At 40.1% G+C, this 22,780-nt stretch overlaps 1 protein-coding gene across 3 annotated transcripts in view; it reads left to right on the forward strand.

The window, feature by feature from the left end:
• ldlrad3 (low density lipoprotein receptor class A domain containing 3) overlaps window positions 1-22,780 on the forward strand; it is a 69,489-nt gene that overhangs the window by 6,632 nt on the left and 40,077 nt on the right. The window contains exons 1-2 of one of the 3 annotated variants that reach the window (XM_020618539.1): window positions 5,841-5,902; window positions 21,469-21,615. In XM_020618539.1, the coding sequence (XP_020474195.1) occupies window positions 21,528-21,615 (88 nt within the window). In that variant the 5' untranslated portion in view covers window positions 5,841-5,902; window positions 21,469-21,527. Of the gene's footprint in view, window positions 1-5,840; window positions 5,903-21,468; window positions 21,616-22,780 lie in introns of those variants that run through there. The other 2 variants (XM_020618538.1, XM_020618537.1) reach the window with 2 other exon arrangements.

Below are 22,780 nucleotides of genomic sequence, written 5' to 3' on the forward strand. Positions count from 1 at the left end.
TGCTGGACTGATGTTGAATAGTTAAAATTAAAGGAGAGTCTACAGCCATTTTATCTGCCTGGGACTGAGCTGCCAGCAGCCGGCTGAACTTCTGTCAGTCTATATTGATCAGAGATCTGCAAAGCTTTTAGGCTTTGAAATAGTTGACTTTGAAGTTTACCTGTTAAAATGCAGACTTTGGAGGATTCAAACCTTTCCTCGGGACACAGCCATAGTGTTATTGATTATTTTGTTTAGAGCTTACACAACATGTTTGCTTATTTTTCCCCCCGCCCTGTCACTTCCCCACTTTCATCTTCACCAACGATGTCCCCTCCGAGAGGAGAATGACCCGCTGTATATGTCTCCTGTGTTGCTGTGCCTGCTGTCAGACAGAGAACGGACCCTGGCAGGCGGACAGCTGGCTCCCATGCTGTCCCTCGTGATTAGCAGTCATTTGCTGTACCGTGTCTCGCAGCCACCGTGGCAGCTTGTGTGGATGCTGACAGGCTATTTTGGACTGAAATTCCAGCATCCCTCAGTCAAACCAAACAAACGGTGGCTTAAAGGTCAACAAAAACCCATAGAGAAGCACACATAACATCAGTGCAGCTGATTCTAGGCTTTTTTGATGGCCTGGATGAAAATATACATACAGTACATGGCATGAGTGCAGTTTTATATATTTGGATCTTCATTTGCCTTTGGTTTATTCCTTAATTACTGACCTTGAAACTGGACTTGTATTATAGAACTCAAAGAAACAAAGTCTTAAGATGTATTTCCTAAATAGAACAAAGGATAAAGATACTTGAGACATGTTAAAAAGTAATGAGATGAATTCAGGCCAAATATATGATCTCTTAGTGATTGTCTGTATTCATTCTATATCAGACAAAAGTCTAAATAATTTGTAATCTTTGAGGCAAATAAGTTGCTGATTTCATGTGTAAAAAGAATGCTACAGCCCAATAACCTTTAGCCTCATGCATAATTGTTTTAAAATTGTGATGCAGCTCTAGGAGTTTAATTCTTCCAGTGAGTAGCCAAACTTTGTCTGCCAGCTTTGGATGCTGTAATTGGATGCACTTTTCCAAGCATCTAACGATAAGTAACATGGTTATTTTAACTAGGCACAGTTATGTGATTGCAATCATCCAGACATTTGTTTTCCTTGATTCTCTTTTTTTGCCTGCCGAGTGTGATTATGTAAGCATTCAATGTCCTGTGTGATGAATATGCAAATTGTCTTTATAACAGTGTAGGTGAAACCCATTTTGGAGGCACAGCATTAACGCTAATGCATTTTCCTGCAGGATTAGATTAAACTTTAGGATTAAAGCAGCCTTTAGCGGAACTCTTTTATCTTTACACGACAATAATTTAGAATTGTTTAACAGGTCATCACTAGGTTCACACATGAGAAATGCTGGCTCAGGAGACAAGCCATTTGCTTCACATGGAACTCGTATTTATAACTGAGGTGTTGCACAGTGTGAAATTTCACTGGTTTGCAGACTGCACTGAAGATTTCCTTTCCCCCTCTGAAAATAGCATAGCTGTCTGTCTGATAGTAATATTTTCATTATTAAATGTTAAGACTGCGTGCCTTATTTCACCAGTCTAATCCTGAGAGCAAGGGTATTTGGCCAGGCATGGCGGAGCAAGAGGAGAATACAGCTAAAACCTCAGTTACCCCACCCCTGTCCATGGGGATAAAGTACAGGACTGAGATGTGAGTCGCCCTTCTCTTCACACCACACTGACATTTAGTTGACAGTGCCAATGGAATTCTCTTCACCTATTATTGCATGCTCACTCACAAGGGGACACGTTTGATTTAGCAACCTCTCCGGTGAAATTCCAACCTAGGGTCATAAAAGCTATTATGCACTTGATGCTACTCCTCCAGGCAAGTGCATAAATGAACAAATAAGATCAATCTCAATTGAAATAATTGCTTCTTTGTCACAATAAATTTCAGAGCTTTGACACAAGACCCACTGAAATTGATATTGAATTTCCCATTATAACATGCCTGAAAACCTGCTCATTAAATGGAGTTGTGTCCAAGGAGTTAGTCTGTGTGCTAAATGGATGATGATAAAATGGAGTTAAAAGGGTCAAGGCAGACAGATCATTTCCCTGTTTGTTTGCGGGAGGAGAGGTGAAGTGATGCACGCTGGAAGTTAATGTGCGAACAAGATACAAATGCAGATTTATGCTTCTGTGAAGATAAACATTTACACACACCAACACAGATAATGGTGTTATGAGTAAGCGTTGGTCACAGACGCTCACAGAGCTGTTGACACGCATACCTCCCAAATCTCAACCTGTTGTACATACCCGCACATCAAGCTGATTGGTTGGTCCAACTTCATGTTGGGAGGTGGGTTTGAAATGGAAAGGAGGATGGAGCAGCTGCAGGAGTGGCTGGCACTGCTAATAGCAGACAGTGTTAGGAAATATCAACATTTGTTTCCTTTTTAAGGCAAAAAATGTCGCTGCCAAACGGGTTCTCTCCATTTATGTTTGTAAATCCAAGTTTGCTTCACCTCTGACTGTTCGTAGTGATTTGTTTACACCGTCATCGGGGGGTGATATTTATTTCCTTTTCCAGATTTATTTGACATCTTCAAAGAAGTGTGCCATAAAAGTATTTAAAAAAAGTGAACATCTATGATTGTCACCTTTGTAGGGTTGCAAAGGGGTGGAAAGTTTCCAATAAATTTATGGAACCTTTCCGTGGGAATTAATGGGAGTATATCAGAATTAATTGGAAATTTGGGGTCATATACAAACAAATATAAACATTTTATTTGGATATAATTAGACAAGCATGCAAACTCACGGAAATTAAAAAAAAAAAATGGCATGCTTGACTTTTTTTCTAAGTAGAACTTTAATGTATTCTGTCACTGAACAACAAAAAAGCATGAACGTTGGATAAAATAAACATATTCCCTATGATTCCTTCCAGCCCACTGTAAAATTCTACTCAAAAATATAAAATGCAGCAGTGCAAGTGTGCAGGATTCTCAAAATTATCTTTATATGTGATTGAGGACTGCACAGTGCCTGCAGGGGGTGTGACCTCACTAGCCCTGCAGTAAGTAGTGTGCTGTGTGCATGTGACTGAGAAATGCACAGAGTAGAACCTCCACTGAATTAGCATAAAATCTGATAGTTTTAACCAAGATTATGCTGCGAAATGGGTTTTTTTCCTGTTATAGACTAATCAGCAGTTTTTCAAAATTCCAGTTCATTCCTGTTAATTCCCATGGAAGGTTTCCAAAGTTGAAAATTCCTGAGTTTAACTCCACCTCTATCATGTCAAGAATGTGGCTTAACCCCTCAAACTCTCGGGGTTCTTTCTTGCAGTGTGCACACTTTGATTCCTCTGTCCTTGTTCTCTTCTTCTCCAGCAGAGATCATGCCTTTAAGACAGCATTTGTATATGTGTGAGGTGTATGTGAAATATGTATAAAGGGTAATCCTCTTTTGGACAGGGACCAGTGGAGGAGAGGTGGTCATCCTCACAGGAGCTAATCACCCGATCCCGCCTGCTGTTGACAGAGGCAGCCTTGCCAGCCAAAATCAGATGCAAAGCCCATGTTAATTGCCTTAATACTGCTTCCCTGTCAACTATGGCTTGGCAGCAGCCCCTAGTACTAGGCCACAAATGAATTATTTTCACTTGTTCAATGAATAGCAAAGATGAAAAGGAGATTCCTGCACCTCATGAATCCATATTTTGGCTTGTGGAGCGCAGAAGATATTCTAGTGTTGGGTTTTATTTCAGATGCAGTTCCAAGCTTTTGGACTGTTGGAGGAAGCCAGAGTAAATCCACATAGGCACAGGGAGAACTTGCAAACTCCACACAGAAAGGCACCGGGTCAGCCGGGGCTCAAACCCGGTACCTTCTTTCTCTGTGGCCACTGCGTCACCATGCCACGCATATTATTTACACTTAAAAAAACTTACTTTAGAGTTCATGAATGTCAGAGCGGTAATCAAATATGTGGTGAAAGCCCCACAACCCTTCAACACAGCAGATCATGTCCATGGTTTAGGTTAAACAGTTTATTACTGTAGTTTCTGTTACTGTCAGTGTCAGGCTGTCTGGTATTTGATTTGTGATCACACTTTAAATTACCAGTTGTGTTATTAATATGGCTACGAAACAGTGAGATTCCTCAACTACTCTATATCTTTGTTAACAAAACTGCTGCGCTGCACTGAGTGGAAGTATATTTCATTGATTTGGGAGCTGTTATTTTTTTCAAAGATAAATACTAGAATATATTTACCACATCATGTAGTTTTCTAGGCAGACCAAATAATCTTCCTCTTTGCAAAGATTTTTTTATGGACAGTCTGATTTTTATAAAGCTGAGCACTGCCAAATGCTGTGTGCTTCCCATTCTTCATACCTATGCAAGTATAAAACTCTTCCTCCAAATCACAGTAAACTGTTGTAAGCGGAGGAAATTCTTGTTGAATATTGACCAGTTATTTAGCTTAATTCCTATATGTGTTGACATACTAAAACAAATGTACCTACATACATGCATTGTATATCCACATACTGTACAGTATTTGCTCAGTTTTAATGCAAAACCAATGTCCATCAGTACAGTATCAGACATAATCTCATCTTTGTGATGCAGGTAAAATTTCCCAATTGATATTTCCAAAACAATAAATGTGCATTTGCTGGAAAGGTCCATCAATAATCACATGCTTTTGAGGATGCTTTGACCTGTTTGCATTGTCTGTGCAGCCTCCGATAGAGTTGAAAATGTCTTACACATAAACCAGTCAAGCTAGAAAATATCACATTTCACCCTCATGTGATTTTTCCTCTCCTCTGTGTCCGCCATGGGTCAGGAGCTCATCTGTCTTGAAGGAACAGCACAGCGGCCGATTATGATGGATTATGATAGATTCCTCCTTGACTGACCTCTGCAGGCAGTCACACATTCTTTAGTGCATGTGCACACACTAATAACTTTATGGCCACAGATAAGTGTAAACATGCACAAATTAATATTGATAGCCTTCACAAAAATTGGCACATCTGCATAGACCGTTGCATGTTCAGTTCTCTGAGGCTGAGAATTGAAGCCAATGCAGCAGTTCCTCGAATGGCCACTGGAGGCTGGCTCCAAAAGGGAGTCAATCCCCATGGACAGTAGGTGGAGCGAAGCCCTACCAAGATGACGACGGCCAAATGAGCTTCAGAAAACCAGTGGGTGATGTCATGGAGGGTTTGTCCATCTTTTATATACAGTCAGTGGCTCATATTGCAGTGTGAAGGTACTTTACATTCACCCAAGGGCAGACACACAGCACAAACATTCACACATAGACACATCCACACTGCAAGTGTGCACCCATACCTATGTGTAATATACACGTCACAGCATAAAATTGTGTAGTGCAGTGCAATGTTGCTTGTTAATTGACCCCCTTGCAGGTCAGCTCAGATCAGTACCAGTGAGAGTTTTCAACTAAATCCAATTAACTCACTGCAAACTCACATGAAAGCAAACAAACCTCCAGACCGAAGAAAAAGAATTTAGAGCCAAGCCTAGAGAGTGGGAGTTGCTTTCAGAGCAGGCCATTTGTTTTCATGTGGTTTGATGTCTTTGCACTTTGAGTGTGTCCAACCTACACACCACCTCCATTACCACATGCGGGTCTAGTGGAGACACATTGAGATAGATACTACTAATGTACTTATGCAGACTGATGAATATCTGGTCAACAAACTAATGTGGAAGAAGATCTGAGCAGATGCTGATATAGAGCCACAAGAAGGTTTTGATGTACTGCAGCTGTGAGTGTATATGGAGCATCAGGAGCACTCACATATCAGACAGTGAGAGGGAAATGGTTGGCTTTCATAACATGAAGGTACGTATGAAGCTTTTTCCCAGTGCGCTGTGAGAGTACTTTTTAGCCATTACCATGACAGCATAGAGGTCTAGGGTTGTGTCTCTGTGTAAGAGAGTATCACAGAACTATGGGTCTGAGTAATACAGTTCATCTCTGAGAGGGGAAGAGAAGCCAGAGGAAGCTGGCTGACCAGCAAAGAAGAAGTAAATGGCCCTCAGGAGACATGATGGGGGGGCAGTCTATGCTGCAATGATGTTGAGATTAATTTTGATGAACAAATACTGTGCCCACACCTGCTAAAGTACACAAAGGTGCAGAAAAACACGTCAGCATCCACTTTCTATTCTATTTCAAATTTCTATCTACAATATCTAATTACCAGAGTAGATGGAAACTGCTCACCTAGTGCTTTCATGGGCTTTTCACTTAGTGTTTATGTCTTTTCCTGTCATGTGGCTTCTGTGTCTAAGCCTGCCCTTTACAGATAGCTTCTAAACTGGAATCTTATTGAAATGACCTTTAGTTACAACATCAGCTGTCGTGGTGAGAACTATGCATACACCCACTACCTTTTAAACTAGGAACTTATTATTCACTCATTATTGTTCAGGTGAATATATATGAGAGATGGAGTGAGAGAGTGAGACAGACAAAAAATAAACAGAAAGCACAGGCCACTGGGACTCTTTTCCCTCATCTGCATTCTGTTCAAATAAACATTTTCATCATTGTCGCCCTTTTACCTCTTCTCCTTATTGTAGTGTCTTTTCCTCACCTTTATTTTTTCTCCCACTCACCTCTCTGTTCTTCTGTCGCACTCTTTGCCCCGGTGTATTTGGCGGATATAGTTTGTTCACACTGCTTTTCACGCCGTGCAGTGACTCCATGGCCTGGCTACACAATTAGGAGCTCATTAATTGCTAATACACACACTAAAAGACAGACAAAGGCAGTCTATGCCTTTTTTGTTGTGCGCTCCCCGCTTCCATCATTTTATCTCTTTCACTCCCCAGGCTCTTTTTAAGTAAAAGGGTGCAGTTTCCCTTCCTCCTCCTCCTCACTCTTCTCATCTTACCCTCTGCTACAGCACATCTTCTCTATGGTGCATAATGAGCCAGTGTGGACTAAGAAGAATTAATAGTTTAATTTCTACCTCCTAAAGCATAGTTTTTATGAAATTAAATGTACTCTTCTCCAACTAATATGCATGAAATCTGAGTTTCTGCATGTCATTTTCCAGCTATTTGGCATCTTGAAAGATAACATTTTGTTTACTGTACCTTATTGTAAGCAGTATTGTTGGTGTTGTTGTTGTTGTGGTTGTTTTTTCATTTTCAGATGTTTTTCTCCTGTCATGTTCAGGCTGTGCAGCTAGAAGCAAACAGCAAAGCCTGAGTCACACAGTTGTAACATACGTACATCAGCTCTGGCATTATCTATCACTCCCTGGCTGGCTCTGTGGAAATGCCAGTTTGCTCAGTAAGGGGTCCTGTGGCATGGCAGTGTGTGCAGTTTACTGCTGTGTGCACTGTGTGATGAAAGCAACACAGGGGAGTGTTGACATTTAGTTTTGTGTTGCTGATGGGCCGGTGTTGGTAATCAGAATTAATGGGATAAATGTGTCTGACAGGAGAAGCTTCCTCCTTGGGACCGATGAGGAATGCATACCTATTAGATGATATTTGCCTGACCGTGAAGTCAGTCAACACAATCTTTTGTTTGATTTGCTGTGAACAGCTTTAGTTGTTGTTCTCTTCCTCTATGTCCATCTCTTCCTCTCTGTGAAGGTGATGTTAATAGGCTGGCTTGCTATTGAAAATGCCATTGTCATCTCTTAAAGCATTAGATGGAGAATTGCTTCTCTGAAACCCAAACCAAGTGGTTAAAAGAAAACAGGAATAAAACAACCTACCTGTAAGTGTCTAATATCGCCAGTGTGCAAGGATGTAGAGTTTTTGTGCATTGACATTGCTACATTAGATTAATTATCCTCCATATTGAACTTGGATCGCAGTACATTTAATATAACCACAGATGGACTCATAAAGAGCCAAAATAAACCAATGCTATGGGATTATAGGCTCAGTGTGATCTGTGAAACCACATTTATGTGAGACCAGTGTGTGATTAATGGGGCCTTGCTTAGCCAGGCCAGACTAATTTGGCCAGTCACCGTTCCAGAGCTCCAAAGGCAAGGCCGTCATTGCAAAGCTTATATGATAAAGGAGAGGCTGCTAAATGAATACATAATAATAAGGGAGGCAGAGGCTAATGAAACAATCAGTGTTGTGCTCATGTTGCCAAAGACCTGCATGGCTGTTTGCAAAGTATGCATCTTTATGTTTTCATTAACCTTTATATCTCCATGTGTAAAAACACAGACAGAAGCTTCAGGGAGTCGGTTTCAGGGACTCATTCCTTGAACAGACAGCTTGTCTGTTACAAACATACAGGGCCTAAACATCCACAACGTATTGCAGCTCTTTTTAGAGGAGAGAGACACTCATTTATTTTCTCCACAGACCATGAGTTTACATTTCACTGTGTTCTGCCACAACCTCTACTTCTGCCGAGTGCATGCCTGTTTGCATTATTGGGATTTTGTGAAACAACCATTAATAGCAGATTTGACATTGTAAAACAAACAAACAAACAAACAAACATTAAATCTGAACACATAGATGTTAATTCATATTCCAAAGTATACCTCCATTGTCCCTTAATAATATTTTGAGCCTTGGTAGAAATGAGTTTGCAGTTTTTAAGACAATTTTCACGTGTGGGTATTATCTTAGTCATCTGCTTTGCATTATTAGTTATTTGTTTTAATTGGGTCTTTTTTCTCTTTGACAGTTGGTCTCTTCAAGATGGCATTCTCTTTCTCTCTATGACTCCTTCTCCTCGCACTGGAGCTATTTCAGTCCACAGATACACCATCAATAATGCAGATTCTTTAACAAGGTGGAGGCTCTTTGTCAGTGCCTCCCCCCTCCTAGATGCCTGCTAGTTGCTGGGTGGCCACATGCTAGTTGATTTCGTGCTGAAACCAGAAATAAACTTGCTGTTAACAGATATTTTATACTTTATTTGAATCTTTGTCAAGGTTCTTTCCTCTGAACCTTGCCCGTGCTGGAAAGCACATAATGCTGGGCAAAAAGATTCACAGTCACGCCAGGGATGTAAAGAACTGAGCCCTGACTGCGTAGCTCTAGGCAACAAAATGCTACAGTGGCTAAACAAAGAAGGAAACACAGCTGCACTATCACTTGTATCATCACTACGACTGTCATATCTTTCTTGAACAGATTCTGTTTGTGTTTCTATGCAGACAACAGAAGACTTGTGAGGCATTGCCAACTCCAGACAGTTTCATGCTGCACTATCAGTAAACTGTCTTTTCAAGCAAAACCCATGTGGCGCAGCCTGCTTCATTTTGCGTGGATCATGTGTGTATATTTGGATTGCTCACAAGGGGGTCTTGAGGAAATAGAGGCTGTTTGTTTTCTGAGTAATGTTCTCTGAAATCAGTTATCTCTAAATTTCTGTGATAATGTCATAAGAAGGCTCGAAAACTTCCATTTATTCTGCCATGTTGACTGAAAACAGCACTGTGAATTCAAGAGAGTAGATCCAATGCAGAAAGCTAAAATAGTATCTGTATAATGTGTACTCCGGGATATTGATTGTACTGTGGTGTTGCCATATTATTCTTGTATTCAGCCTACATGAAGCCTACCAGTTTTAGGCCATTAAAGCACTGTAACTGCTGACAAACCAACATTTTGTGAGCTGCTGTCGAGAATAAACCCTGGGAGGTTAGTGCTGGTTTTTCAGACATCATTGAACACTGTATCCTTTTCAAAGAGCTGGCAGCAATCAGCCTGACTGTCCTAAGCTGGTCATTCATTTTGGCCACACAAGAATTAACTGTTTTCTGTTTTGCAAGGTGGTGGTGGTGTGTGTCTTTCGTACTATCTGAGTCCATTTACGGTATTGAACTTACATTAAACTTGGAGAAGGACCAGCTTATTGTATGTATTTGGTTAAGATCCCCTCCAGGCACATTTTAATATCTGAAATACTTTGCATTGAATAGTGTTTTGCCAAATATCTTTTCTTCCATAAAAGCATGTTCAATAACGTACTGAAAAAAGATTACAAAGTCTATGATTATGCAAAGATGCCTCCGGGCGCTGTGGTGCACCCACCGCTGTAGCATTGCTGGTCCGATTACACACTGGTGTAAACACAGCAACTAGCAAAAACTGTCATATGTAAATCACACATTTTATTGCAGCGATAAAGCTTAACTTCTGTTTCATGCAGGTGTCATGTCGGTTGCATGTGGTCTAAGGTTGTTTAGTAATAAATTCTTAAGAAAGTTCTTTTTTTATTATTCATCTCAGCTTTCTCAGGTTTTAGAAATGGTCATGTCATTAAGAATATTTAGAGCACTGTGTGAAACGGAGAGCACAATGTTGCTAAGACACATTGCTGACATTAGTGATGGAGGACGATTCCTATATTTGCTCTCCTCAGCATCTACCCTGCTGCTTTTGTTTAACTTTCTGGTCCAGTATGCCTCCAGACACAGAGGGCAGTATGGTTATAAATTTCAGTACACTGTAGCATTGCATTGGAAGACATTAATAAATAGCTGCACCACCATGTGTCACGCTATCTGGAGCCCTCTCCCAGCTGCCAGCACTTAGGAATAACATGGCTCCAGACCTTTGGCACATCTTTGAGCACTGTCAGCAAAATGGTCTAATTTGTCATCAGTCACAAGTTTTATATATTTAATGGTGTTAACGGTCTTGTGAGCCTTACATTAAACCCTAACCTGTTGCATGTCTTTTCCCTCTCTCTATCTTTATATTCCCCATTTCCTGTCCACCTCTTCAGGAAAAGCTAATACAATAAAAGCCAAATGCTCAAAAATTACCTAAAAAATAATCTTAATCCTCATCAGCACAAAAGTGTGTTATAAATTGACCATGCTATTAACTTGAGCTGTCTGACATCTTTTTACTTGTGTTGTAAACGCAAGTGGTGATGGTGACCCTGTGAGAAATCAGAATGTCCCTATGACCAGTCTAAAGCCTGCAGCTTGAGATGTGATTTAAAAAACCATGCAGCTTTGAAACTGTATCACATTCTTATTTTCTCACTTTTAGGATAGTAACAAAGTATTGTATGCCCAGAGGTACACCAAATACAGTTATCTAGTGTACCAGAGCTCAGATTGCTGTTACAGTAGAGTCATAAGACGGCCGTCTGTTTCTTCACAGTTTCAGCCGACAGTGTTATTATGGACATTTTGTGTTGCAGTGGCAGTTTTAAACAAATCAGCCGTTCAAAAAATGTATAAAACACTTAAACACTTCTTTTCAAAGTGATAATTATGTTGAGTGAGTGTTTTTTTTTAAGCAGTACATGATTTCAGGTGTATGTGCTTTTTTTTTTCAATTCCAAATATGCGCTTCACATAACTGGACAACAGTTGTGTTAATGAATCTGACCAACAAAACATCGCTGAATGAATGGTGAATGAAAATTGTAAAATAAATGCAATAACTGAAAGACTGGATGCATATGTACAAAATGCAAATTTTCTTTTGAGGATGAAGCTATATTTAGTGCACAGAACCTGTAATGTCACTGTAAGAAGTGTGTGAGAAGAATACCGGGCAGAGAAGACTTTGGCTGTCCTGCTCTTTCACATCCACATTCCTTAAAGGCTACAATAAAAGATATGGCCTGCATACCAGGTGCTGCTACACACAGTCAACACATAGCATTCCATTAATCAAGTGAGACTATGGGAATGCTACCTGGTGTGTGGAAATGGCACTGCAGTTTTGTGCATATGTGACAAATTAAATCCTTAATCTAAATTTATAGAGGCCTTATTGTAAATGATTATTGCAGCTTAATGGTAACTGTAGCTTGCAGTTTTGCTATATGGCAGAAACCTGTTGTAGTAATAACAAAGGTAGCTCAGAGTTGCTGTTGTACATATTGTTATCTATGCTCCATATCTAGTTACTCGGTATCTGCTATTTTGCTTTCTTGTAATTAGCCCAAATATGCCAAGCTTTTCTGTTTAGCATTGCATTTCCATCTAGAGTGTGAATCACCCCACAGACGTGGTCTGTCTACTTTCTTTCCTGCAGTTTATTTATAAAGCATGTGCCCACTTTTCATATATATTAAAAGGCACGTAAGAGATTTACCTCCCCTCGTTTCATGCTTTTATTCTACCCTTTCCTATTTCCTAGATTTTTTACAGCTTTCTTTGAAATGCCCTTTAAGTTCCATCTTTATGAGGATTTGTTTTATTACACCTCCGGGGCAGCGACAGGAACACCTTAGGGGTATTTCTTCAAATTTGGCACAAAAGTCCACTTGGTTTCAAGGATAAAATAATCCTTTCCTCTCTCTGAGTGACACCCAGGACAGGGTGTGTCCTGTTGCTCTGCTAGTCCACCACAAGCTCATTGGTTTTGCTGATATTGCGCTCCAGGTGATTTTCGGTGCATGATGTGACAAAGCTCTCTGTCAGTCCTCTTTTAGTTAGTCTTGAATTCAGTCCCTACCCTCATACACGTAGAATTAAACAAAGCCACTGGGTGTAGTCTTACTTGCTGTATTTGTACCGACTGTAGTACAAAGTGTTTCTAACAGCTGGAGCTCTAAGTTCTTCATGCTGGAAGAGCAACTGACTCTTTAATCTGACAAACATAAAAATACACCTGCAAATTAAGTATTACACACTTCCGATAAACAAGTTCTTCTAACTCACCTTCTTTAAGTTTACTTACTTTTTAAAGTAAAAGCAACTTGTTAAATTAATAGTGTACTGAGATATGCTAAGTGCTCACAACTTAAGTATAGCTTCCTCAAATAGTGCATAATCATTTCACAACTTGACACAGCTAAGTTTGTTTACTTAATTTTTTTCAAGATAATTGGTTTCCTTATTTTTTTTTAAGTAAGCTTTACTTGTTCGAGTTTGCAGTGTATAAGTTAATCCAATTACTTACAAGCAGATTTCTCCTGAGGCATCCTGGAATTAGGGGTGCATGGTGTGTGAATGCATCACCCCACAGCGCCCAGTCGTGTCAGTGTGTGTGCATTTGTTTAATGAGGTACTGATGATAAAATATCTGATATGTGCCACATCTTTATGATGATGTATCACAGCATAGTATGAATGGGTGCACGTTGCCTTGCATAACTTGCACTGACAAAATTAGCATGAGTAGCACATGAAGATCAATTTTCTCCACTTTATTTTCAGTGTAGCTTATGCAATAGCCGATCTGTATCCACAACAGGCATTTTGTTTTTTTGTCCAAGCGTGTTAGACAATGATTTGTCCTCTAGGGCTTATCTACTTAATGACTTTTGATTTTTCACTTTTTTTTAAAGCCTAATTGCATTCATTATCAGCTTTTGCTTTGTATTTTAACTTTACCTTAGTCTTTCTTGGGAGCTGTATTCTTCTCATATTACAGTTAAGTTTAAAGTGAACAGCTGCACATATAGCCTTTTCATATGGGCTCTGTACAGGTGACACCACAGGCGATGTAACAACAGAACATAGCAAGTGATGTAGCATTTTTAGCCTCCCTTACAAATCCACACATTTGCAAAACCTCCTCCCTGCCAAATAGTTTTCATGTGGCTGAAAAGGGCTAAAGAACAGCTGAAAGAGGCACAGGCCTAAATATAACTGCTTTATATGATTCTGGATTTGCTAACTGTTTCCATGCTTGACTGCTTTTTTCCTCCATCTCTCCCCATTAAAGTCTTGCTTGCACTGTTACTCTGTACTTATGCTGCTGCCTCTGTGTGTGTCTGCCTGCAGGGAGCATTTAATTGATGCAGACCAGGTTCTTTACACTTGTGTTTATTTATACCGGATGCTTCAGTGAGTGAAAGGAACAGGCTGGGTAATATTTTTCTCTTACTGGGAAGCTCCTTCACTCCGTCTTTCTCTCTTCACCACACATATACACAATAAAAGTGACAGTCAAATCACTTCCACCTCCCTCAGAGCCTGCTTGTATAGCCAGCACATTAGAAGGTTGTGCAACTGATGAGCTTTTATCCTTGAACCTGCAAAAGCTAGTTTTTATTTAGGACTAGGTCGTATTGATTCACTCCTCCCTTATCAACACTAGCAAACCAAACCTCCCATGATCGTACTGACATCTCCAGGCTGTAATGTGCCCTGACTTGCGCTTTTTCAAACAGAATATCAAGTAATTCACTTGAAACTGTACCGCATGGTGTACTAGTGAGGACAAAAAGTGTACTTGAAGAGATGGTTGATGAGAATGTGGGATTGTTTCCTCTGGAGAGCTCTCCTTACATTATGTTGTGCTACCTCTCCCATAGCCTCAGTATTACTTTCACTTCTACTCTAAACATTGTTTCAGTCTGAGGCTCCACATTTCACCCAGGGCTAAGCCTGTTCAGGAAGATAGGGTTAAAATGGTAAAAGGCAAGGTAGTAGTCATCTCATATATAAATTTATGATATTGACCTTTTATGTACAGAGCACAAGGAATAGAACTATTACAGCTATTACAGGCAATCTATGGGCAGAAAATGTTGTTACTGTCCATTCAATCCTTCTTTTTTATTGCACCTTTTACCTTTTTCCTTCATTAATTGTTCCATGTAACCCTCGTTCACCTTTCTCTTAATCTTCCCTTGTTACCTCCTCCAAAGGCAGGGGTTATGTTTCTGCTGGCATTTGTTTGTTTGTTAACAGCATAACTCAAAAAGTAATGAATGGATTTTGATGAAAGTTTTTCGGGAGGTAGTGCGTGGTCCATGGAACAATAGATTAGATTTTGGTGCTGATATGTTTCATAATTTGGATACAGGAATATATTTAAAAAAATCATTCACCATTGTGAGTGCTAGAAAGACTGCTGATGAAAATTAACGGTTATCATACCATGCACATTCGCTTATTATCGGTATTGAAGAAAAAAGAACAACGCCATGCCTCTGCACAGATCAAAGTATTGTCTGTTCATTTGCAAAAAAATCTTGCACTGATCCTGATCTGACCCCAGAAACACACACGCCTTCCTGGCTTACATTAATGAGTGTGTGTGTGAGGAGAGGTACAGAGAGGACCAGTCTGGCTGCACCTACAGTAAAATAACTATTTTGATTATCATTTAGAGCATTGTGACACCATGTCTCACTATTGTCAGATGTTTTACAAACGAGTCAGTCGATTCATGGAGAAAATAATCAGCAGGCTAATCCCTAATGAAAATAATCAGTAGTTGCATTTAGAAAATAGTTCAGGGGCAGGGGCTTCACCTCAACCAGCTACAGCAGTCAAGTCCTGCTTTTACACCAATGCATGATATGCTGTATAGTATAACATTTGTCTGTATTGAATAACCTACTAATATAAGTACATTTTTGTGTTAATACTTTAACTTAACATTATTAATGCCGGACTTTTTGTAACAGAGGTTACTTTTACTGTGTGATATTAGTACTTTTACTTGAGTAAAAGATGTGAATACTTCCTCTGCTACTGGTGATAACATGCAAACTAACATGTTTTAGTTATATAACATGTTATAGTTACTTATATGCTGTTTTTTTTTAATCATCTTTATAACTCTGTTTATTCTTTAGGGTCAATCTAGTGCTGCATTCCAGCTCAGGCAGCTGGCACAGTCACTTGCAATAAGAACAAACCCTTTTTTCATTCTTCTGAGGATCGTTGTACTTTATATCATACCACGAAAATCTCATACAGTTGCAACCCTAGTGTGTAGCTGTGCTGCTGAGCACTTCAAGCACATACACAGCTGGGGAAAACTCTATGTACTCTATGCAGCAACAGCTGGGCTGGAGCCCGAGCCTGATATTCCTTATCCGACCAGGCCTGCTATTATACCATTTTTTTAAGTTTTGACATTCTGTTGGCAAGGACACCAGTGTTCCAGCTGCACATTATGGCTGCGTTTCTGCTGTTGAAACCTAAGTTGCTGTGCACCTCGTGTTTTGCTTAACTGTCACCCGAGAAAACCTCATGGGGTTGACCGTCGTACTTTGGTTTTACACAGAATTTTTCCATGTCAGTCTCTTTTTAGATGAGGGAGGGGCTGCTCCTCTCTCACACCAATTCACAGCTGAGCAGAGTGGGCGTAGAAGGCATGAAGGATCACTCCATAGTCCAAGAATCGGCCAGTAGCAGAGACTGTATGAACCGTTTGTCAAACAGCTGTTTAACAAGTCGAACATAAACTTGCAGAAGTGTGATGTCTTTACTGCGTTGCCCACTGTCCACTCACTGAAGTCCCCATTGTAACCCTAAACCAATGAGTGAATGCCTGTCATCTCTGTCGGTTTTCTTGTATAACTTTTAAACTAATAATGACACCAGCGTCATTCCAAATGCCAGCAGTACATTTTCATGGTCAAGCAATCATTTTACTAGGGACAAATTATCATGAGAATATTGTTTTTATGGCATTATGGGGAAATGGAGTTTCCTCTTGGTGGGGATTGCACTCTCTGAGTTTCCTATGTTCCACTTATCTCCTTATCTTTTTCTCTAATGTTCCTTAGTGAGCAGTCACACGTTTTCCCTGCATCCTGTTGTGTTTATTCCTCATTGCATATTTTGTGGTCTATCTTCCCCCATCACACAGTACTTTCCACTATCTTCCTTTTGTGTATTGCAGGAACATTTATTGTGGTGCCTCCAATAGCATAACCCGGGTCCCAGATGTACCTAAAATGGTCTTAAAGGGGAGGCCATCCATATGCTTTAAAATGTATTAAATTTTCAATAGCCTCTGTTGAGAGTAATATAGATTTTATTACCAAATTGGCTGTTCAGTGTTTGGGCTGCATGCTGACATTTGGTATGGAAATATTCATATGCCCCGGGAGACAGGCAGATGTGGGTGGCTGGACCGTGAGCTGCCTTTGCTTGGCCCATCTTTGCATATTCAGATAGTTGCTTAGGGTGCAATGAAGTCTCCTGGCTGCCATTTACAGAATCATTATGTATAAAGTGTACCCATGGAAATTTTAGAATAAATGTTGGAAGCTTACCATTTATGCGCTGACTTGAGTTTATTTTTCCCTAATTCAAATGGGCAACAAAGATATTGAATAACTGACAGCCCTTCTAAGAGGCTATGGCTGCATATTCCCCAGATCTTTCCAGCTCCATATCTATAACATTTTCATATGGGGGGGGATGGGGGGTTCTACATGTGGGATGTGTTAGTGTTTTTTGCCTTGCTTGTGACAGCTGGCCTCAAATTTAACCCACAAATTTCTATTTTGGTTGAAGACTTTTTACCGTCAGTGTTCAACTCATTATAACAAACATATTGAGTACATTTTCCTTCTCATCAAACATTTACATTGTTTATATCCATATTTCCTTGCTCACAGTCTTCTTTCATTCCTTTGCGGGTATATTACTCTGTTTCTTTGTATGTTACTGCAAAACCACTGGATGATCATGTATGTGCATGGTATGAACAATATGGGGACTCACAGGTAAATACTCCTACTAGTGGTCAAAACTCCACCAGGTATGTTTAAAGTCGCCTTTCTCTAAAAAATGCATTTTGCTTGCTTCCTTGGATATTTTGCCTTTTCTGCAGAACATCACACATAGTGTATGTGCAGGGTTTGACACTGGAAGGCTGTTTTCAAATTCTGCTGAATGGGGGGAAGTTTCTCTCTGCTCACCTTAAATCTGAGTTGACATGGGTATACAGTAAGAGCATGATGTTGTGACATTGCGACTAGTTTTAAAGCCAGTTGTGGTTTGAAATGCAGCTTGCACAGGCGTGATGTAAAAACTTGAAGCCTATGAATGTTCATGGAAGTAACAGAAATTGTGTGTAGTGCAATTAAACTGTTGAAAATGTTTGCATATTCAATGGTCTCTTTATTTAGTGAGAAGGAATAGAATTTTAAGAATTTTGAATTAAGTAACAAAACCTTATTTGGGAAAATGAACTTTGTGAAAATATGAGGGACGATGGCATTCATAACTGTCCTTATGTTGTGGATATAACCTTACACAGCATACCAGTGGAGCTCAGATTACATGTCACTTACAATCCGACATGAAGCAAGGAAAGATTTCATTAGGGATGGTTTCCCTGTAGAAAATATTGGAAAAAAAATTTCAAATTTAATTTCAGGATTATTCAGAACTGCTGGGAAATTAAACTTGTGTTCATGCTTGGAGTTCATTTTTTTTTCATGAGCTGAATAGAGTAGAGGAATGAGCCAGTGAAACTTCCTGGAACTAATGCAAACAGCAAATGTAAATGCTTATTAAGAAGTATCCAGCTGAAACTTGAAAAGATCCTATGCTCATTGATTTAACAGAATGAGGCCTTAGTGGATACAGGTATGGTGGAAAAGGGTGGGTGGCAGGTGGTGGAGGTTTGGTGTGCAAAAGCAAGGACAGTATAGTCAATATTTATCCTCAGTAATTGGTCTACACTTCCCCCAGCAAGATACACAGGTGTCCAGTGTAGTCCCTGCCTTATTGCCTCTAGTTCATCCTCACACACCCACAGTGTGACCACAGGTGTTGTGCACAATGCTTCAAACAAATAGATAAAAGCATATGGAACGCATGAGTGAGTCATCATGCATAGATAGTGTCATGTCCATTAATTTCATTGGGTCACCTTGGGAGTGTTGCACTGTAGTGAGTTATTCTGGTAACAAGCGTATAGAGTAGTCTGTAATGAGCTGTGGAGCCACACACTTACTGTGGTAATGAGGTGGGCTTGTTTGTTACCTCAACGGTAAACCACCGCAAGTATTCAGGCTTATTGCTGTATCGACAGAATGACAGGGGCACTGGAATAAGATGCGCCCAGCCTGCAAAAAGAGGGACTCATAAGCTGGAAGTGAGAAGTGCTGCAAAAGGTTTGCTTTTGGTAGAGATTCATGGGAAAAGACGAACTTTCAGTCTTCTTCCTGTCTGACTATCTTTGGCCTTTTGTCAAACACACACACACAAAACACACAGTCCTCTCTCTCTTGTACTCTCAAAGCAGCTCTTCAATTAACCTGATGTTTCAGCTTTTCGAAGTCATTTCAAATGACTCCCTTATATGCTTGTTCAGTTTTGGTTTCTGTTGTGTTGTCACACTTATTTCTATGTAAGTTTGTATTTAAACTCTCATAAAGGCTGCCAGCTGCTGAGGGATCTATAATACACATATATAGTGTAAAAGGTGTATACTGTACGTTGTATTTGGATTATGAAGCCAGCATGATTTACCTTTTCCATGTGATGTGAGCTTAATTCATCTCAGTCTGGCCCACTGGTCTGAAAAATGCTACATTAGAAACATCAAAAGAATGCAAAGAGAACAAAGTGTCAGGTTTGTAATAATATGCAAATTTTTGGTTGGAAGTGTTTTAATCATCGAAGAGCCCTCTTTTCCTGAAATATGTTTATATCTTTCCAACTGCAGTGGCTCGTAGTGCATTTACTCCATCCAACATTGTTATAACAGTGTATCTCCACCAAAATGTGCATACCTTCTTTTGTGAACCAACAGGGGTGCACAGGGTGGTTGCGAAAAGATGGTGGTGTTTTCTCAGATAGATTACTAAAAGCTGACACTTGGCATTTTTTAAACAAACCTGGGTGGCTGTTCATATATTCAAGAGGCTCACCATTGGTAAACGTGGTTTCTGTAGCGTCGTCATCTGGTGACTGAAATGTCAGACACAGGTGGTAAAGAAGCTGGCACAGACAGTCGACACATTTCAGCACATTTATTCATCAACTGCTGCATTTGGATAGAGTCCCACCAGTGAGAGAAATGATCATTGAAATGCTTTCCAGAGCCTCTTCTCTCAGCCTCTCACTTCCCTTTGTCTATATTGCAAGAAACTAAAGAGGAGTTTGCATCATTCCTACAGAGGATGAGAACAGTCCCTGTGTCTCATTTAAGTGAGGTTCTGTATGGTTTCCAGAACCTGCTGTGGTAAAAGGGCATCAGGAGAGAAGGATGATGTAAGAAGAGTTGACTTCTGTGTGTCGGTTATTCAGCTGTGTCCTGGGAACTGGCTACATCTAAGTGAATATCAGCTAACTGTGTTAAGCCTGTGAGCTCTGGTTATGAGTTTACAATCATTCAAAGGTTGAGACTTTGTTTATATCAGAGTACAATGGATTCTTCAATAATGAATACTGCCTAGTCAAGAATGTGTCTCTGTAATGATTAAATAGAGAAAACAAAGCCTGTTTCTTCTGCACAAAATGAATTCATTTGTCTGGTTCATTTTGAAATATTGAACACTTTGAATCCTTATGAAATATTCTCTTTGTAGAACATTATTGTAGTGTGAGTAAGTCAACACCACTTTTTTGTGATATTAATGTCTGTCTTGACCAGTGATGCTGCCAGATGAGATTGATCACACAATATGCTTTATATAGCATGAAGGAAAACAAGCATGAATCATTTAGAAACTCATGGGGAAAAAAAAGGCTTGGACACAGTCGCTCTCTTCAACAAAAAGAAGGGGCACTTGATGATTCAGCAGTTATTTTAGGCATGGGGATGATAGGAAGGCTCACATTTGAGTCACCTTTAAAACCAACTAGTGTTACTCTGTATCGCTGTCAATGTGACAGAGGCTATCCTAGCTTGTTTCATTTGTTTAGAGTGTATAGTATAGGATGAAAACATGTTGAGTATCACCTTTTTCATTTCTTTTTTCATCACTGCTCTTCACAGTGGGAGTGGCACACATTAAAGAGTGAGCTCTGTATTGTGTCTCAGTCACTCGGCGCTGGTAAAACCACATCATTGCTGAGGTCCAAACATACTGGCAGCAAGGTGCTGCCTCCATGTCCTTCTGTCATCTGTAACGAAGTGAAGTGAATCCGGTTTTAGCACTGCTGCAGGAAATTGTTCCCCCGGTGTGTCCGGGACTCCTCGTTACTGCTCTATAGTTTTGTTTACAAGCTAGACTGCTCACCGTATAGCGTCAAACCTCAGCCAAAAGGCCGTGTTTCACATTGCAGCCCATTATGCAGCAGCTGCGCCCTGTCAACTAGAAATGCCCCCAAATAGTTCAGGACACATGTTTTATGCTGATTGTGTTTATTTCAGGTCCGTGTGTGTGTGTGTGTGTGTGTGTGTGCACTTGTGCATCTATATTCAATGTGTGTGTATGTGTGTGTGTGAGTGTACTTTGGTGTTTCTAACCTTATCTTTGTTAATATGATATTGCCCAGTGCTTTACAGTGGCGCTTATGCCCACAATAGCACTGAATGACCTCCTCTGCTTCTGCATTCATGAGATTGTCCTCTGTTTATTTTCTTGTAGATCGATATGGGCTTTTAAATAGAGCCTCTGCCTATAATATTTTTCTATCTTTAGATAGTGGAGATCATAACAGTTTTCCATTGTGACTGAGGTGATGAATATTGCTGGAATGTAATATCCCCTTTTTTTGAATTTCCTTTTATAGAGTGAAATTGTAATAGTATGTTCTCTTTCTCTTCTATTTGTTTATCTATCAGAGAGCCAGCTGCTTCCAGGGAATAACTTCACCACAGAGTGCAACATCCCTGGAAACTTCATGTGTGGAGATGGGAAGTGTGTCCCAGGTGGGTGGCAGTGTGACGGACTGCCCGACTGCTTTGACAAGAGCGACGAGAAAGGCTGTCGTGAGTCCAGTTTAGGCTTTGTTATCAAATCTTTTTCTAAAAGTTTTTCTTAGCTGTGCCTTAAAGCAGTGAAGTCAGATATCCAGTTTAGACTCATGTCATCTCAACTCCTGTACTCCCCCTGCTTTCTAATATTGCAGCCATACTTCATCTCCCATCCCTATCCATAAAGCCATAAAAGCCTTTTTATCTTAGTTCTCTGCCAACCTAAATAAAGTGCCCTCATCAAGCCTCAAAATTGCTCTCCCCTCACAGCACGAGTCCCCCCTGGAATACTTGCAGCCCCAGTTTAGCACCAGGGGAGAACGTCATACCATCAAAACACCGGCCAGTAACTTCTCTGTGCAGGAACAGTAGCAGGTACATAATTCTACTGTAAAGCTACAGTAGTAGTTCAGATTTGGTCCTCACTTTTATTTAGCTTTGATCTTTCTGGTCGGCTGCTCCTCCCTCTGCTCCCTCCAGTCTCAGTCAGAGCTCGACACCAAAATGGAATTCCTGATGAAGATTGACTTTGAGGCCTTACCAGACCAAATGGAAACCACCCATCTCCCAATATACAATATCCATCTCTCTACATGTCTCCTGCTCCCATTCTACTCTACTCTGTGTTTTTTTTCTATATTTCATCTGATGATTTTTGGCTTTTGTACTTTACGACAGAGAGACATGTCTTCAATTAGACATAAGAATACGCTCTCTTGCAGAAATACTGTATTTTTTTTTACCCAGCCAATTCTCTGCAAGAAGAAAAATCACATATAGTTTGTCCTCCATTCTAGCACCTCTCCTCATGTTCTTCTTCTCCTCCTGCTCTTCTTCTCTCACTGTTGTCTCTTATTGGCAGCTCAGGGATCAGCAAGACTATTCTTGTCTCATTGCAAATCACTACATACACTGACACCCAGAGCTTGTACAGTAAACTTTGTAGTCACTAACTACCTAAGTTGGTCATCTAAGTTATATATACAGAACATAGGGAAAACTGTGTCCTAGACTATCTTCTTTAATGCAGCTATACTACTAACATTCCTGTAAGTCTGTTACACCCATAAAGTTCTTGAACGGATGGTTGTGTACCCCCAGATTCTCATCACATCACAGCCTTAAACTGTCAACAATTGTCAGACCTAGAAAAATAATATTCAAACGCATTCCTAATTTA

This window comes from Monopterus albus, unplaced genomic scaffold, assembly GCF_001952655.1.
Source record: "Monopterus albus unplaced genomic scaffold, M_albus_1.0 scaffold207.1, whole genome shotgun sequence".
In the NCBI taxonomy this organism is placed as follows: domain Eukaryota; kingdom Metazoa; phylum Chordata; class Actinopteri; order Synbranchiformes; family Synbranchidae; genus Monopterus; species Monopterus albus.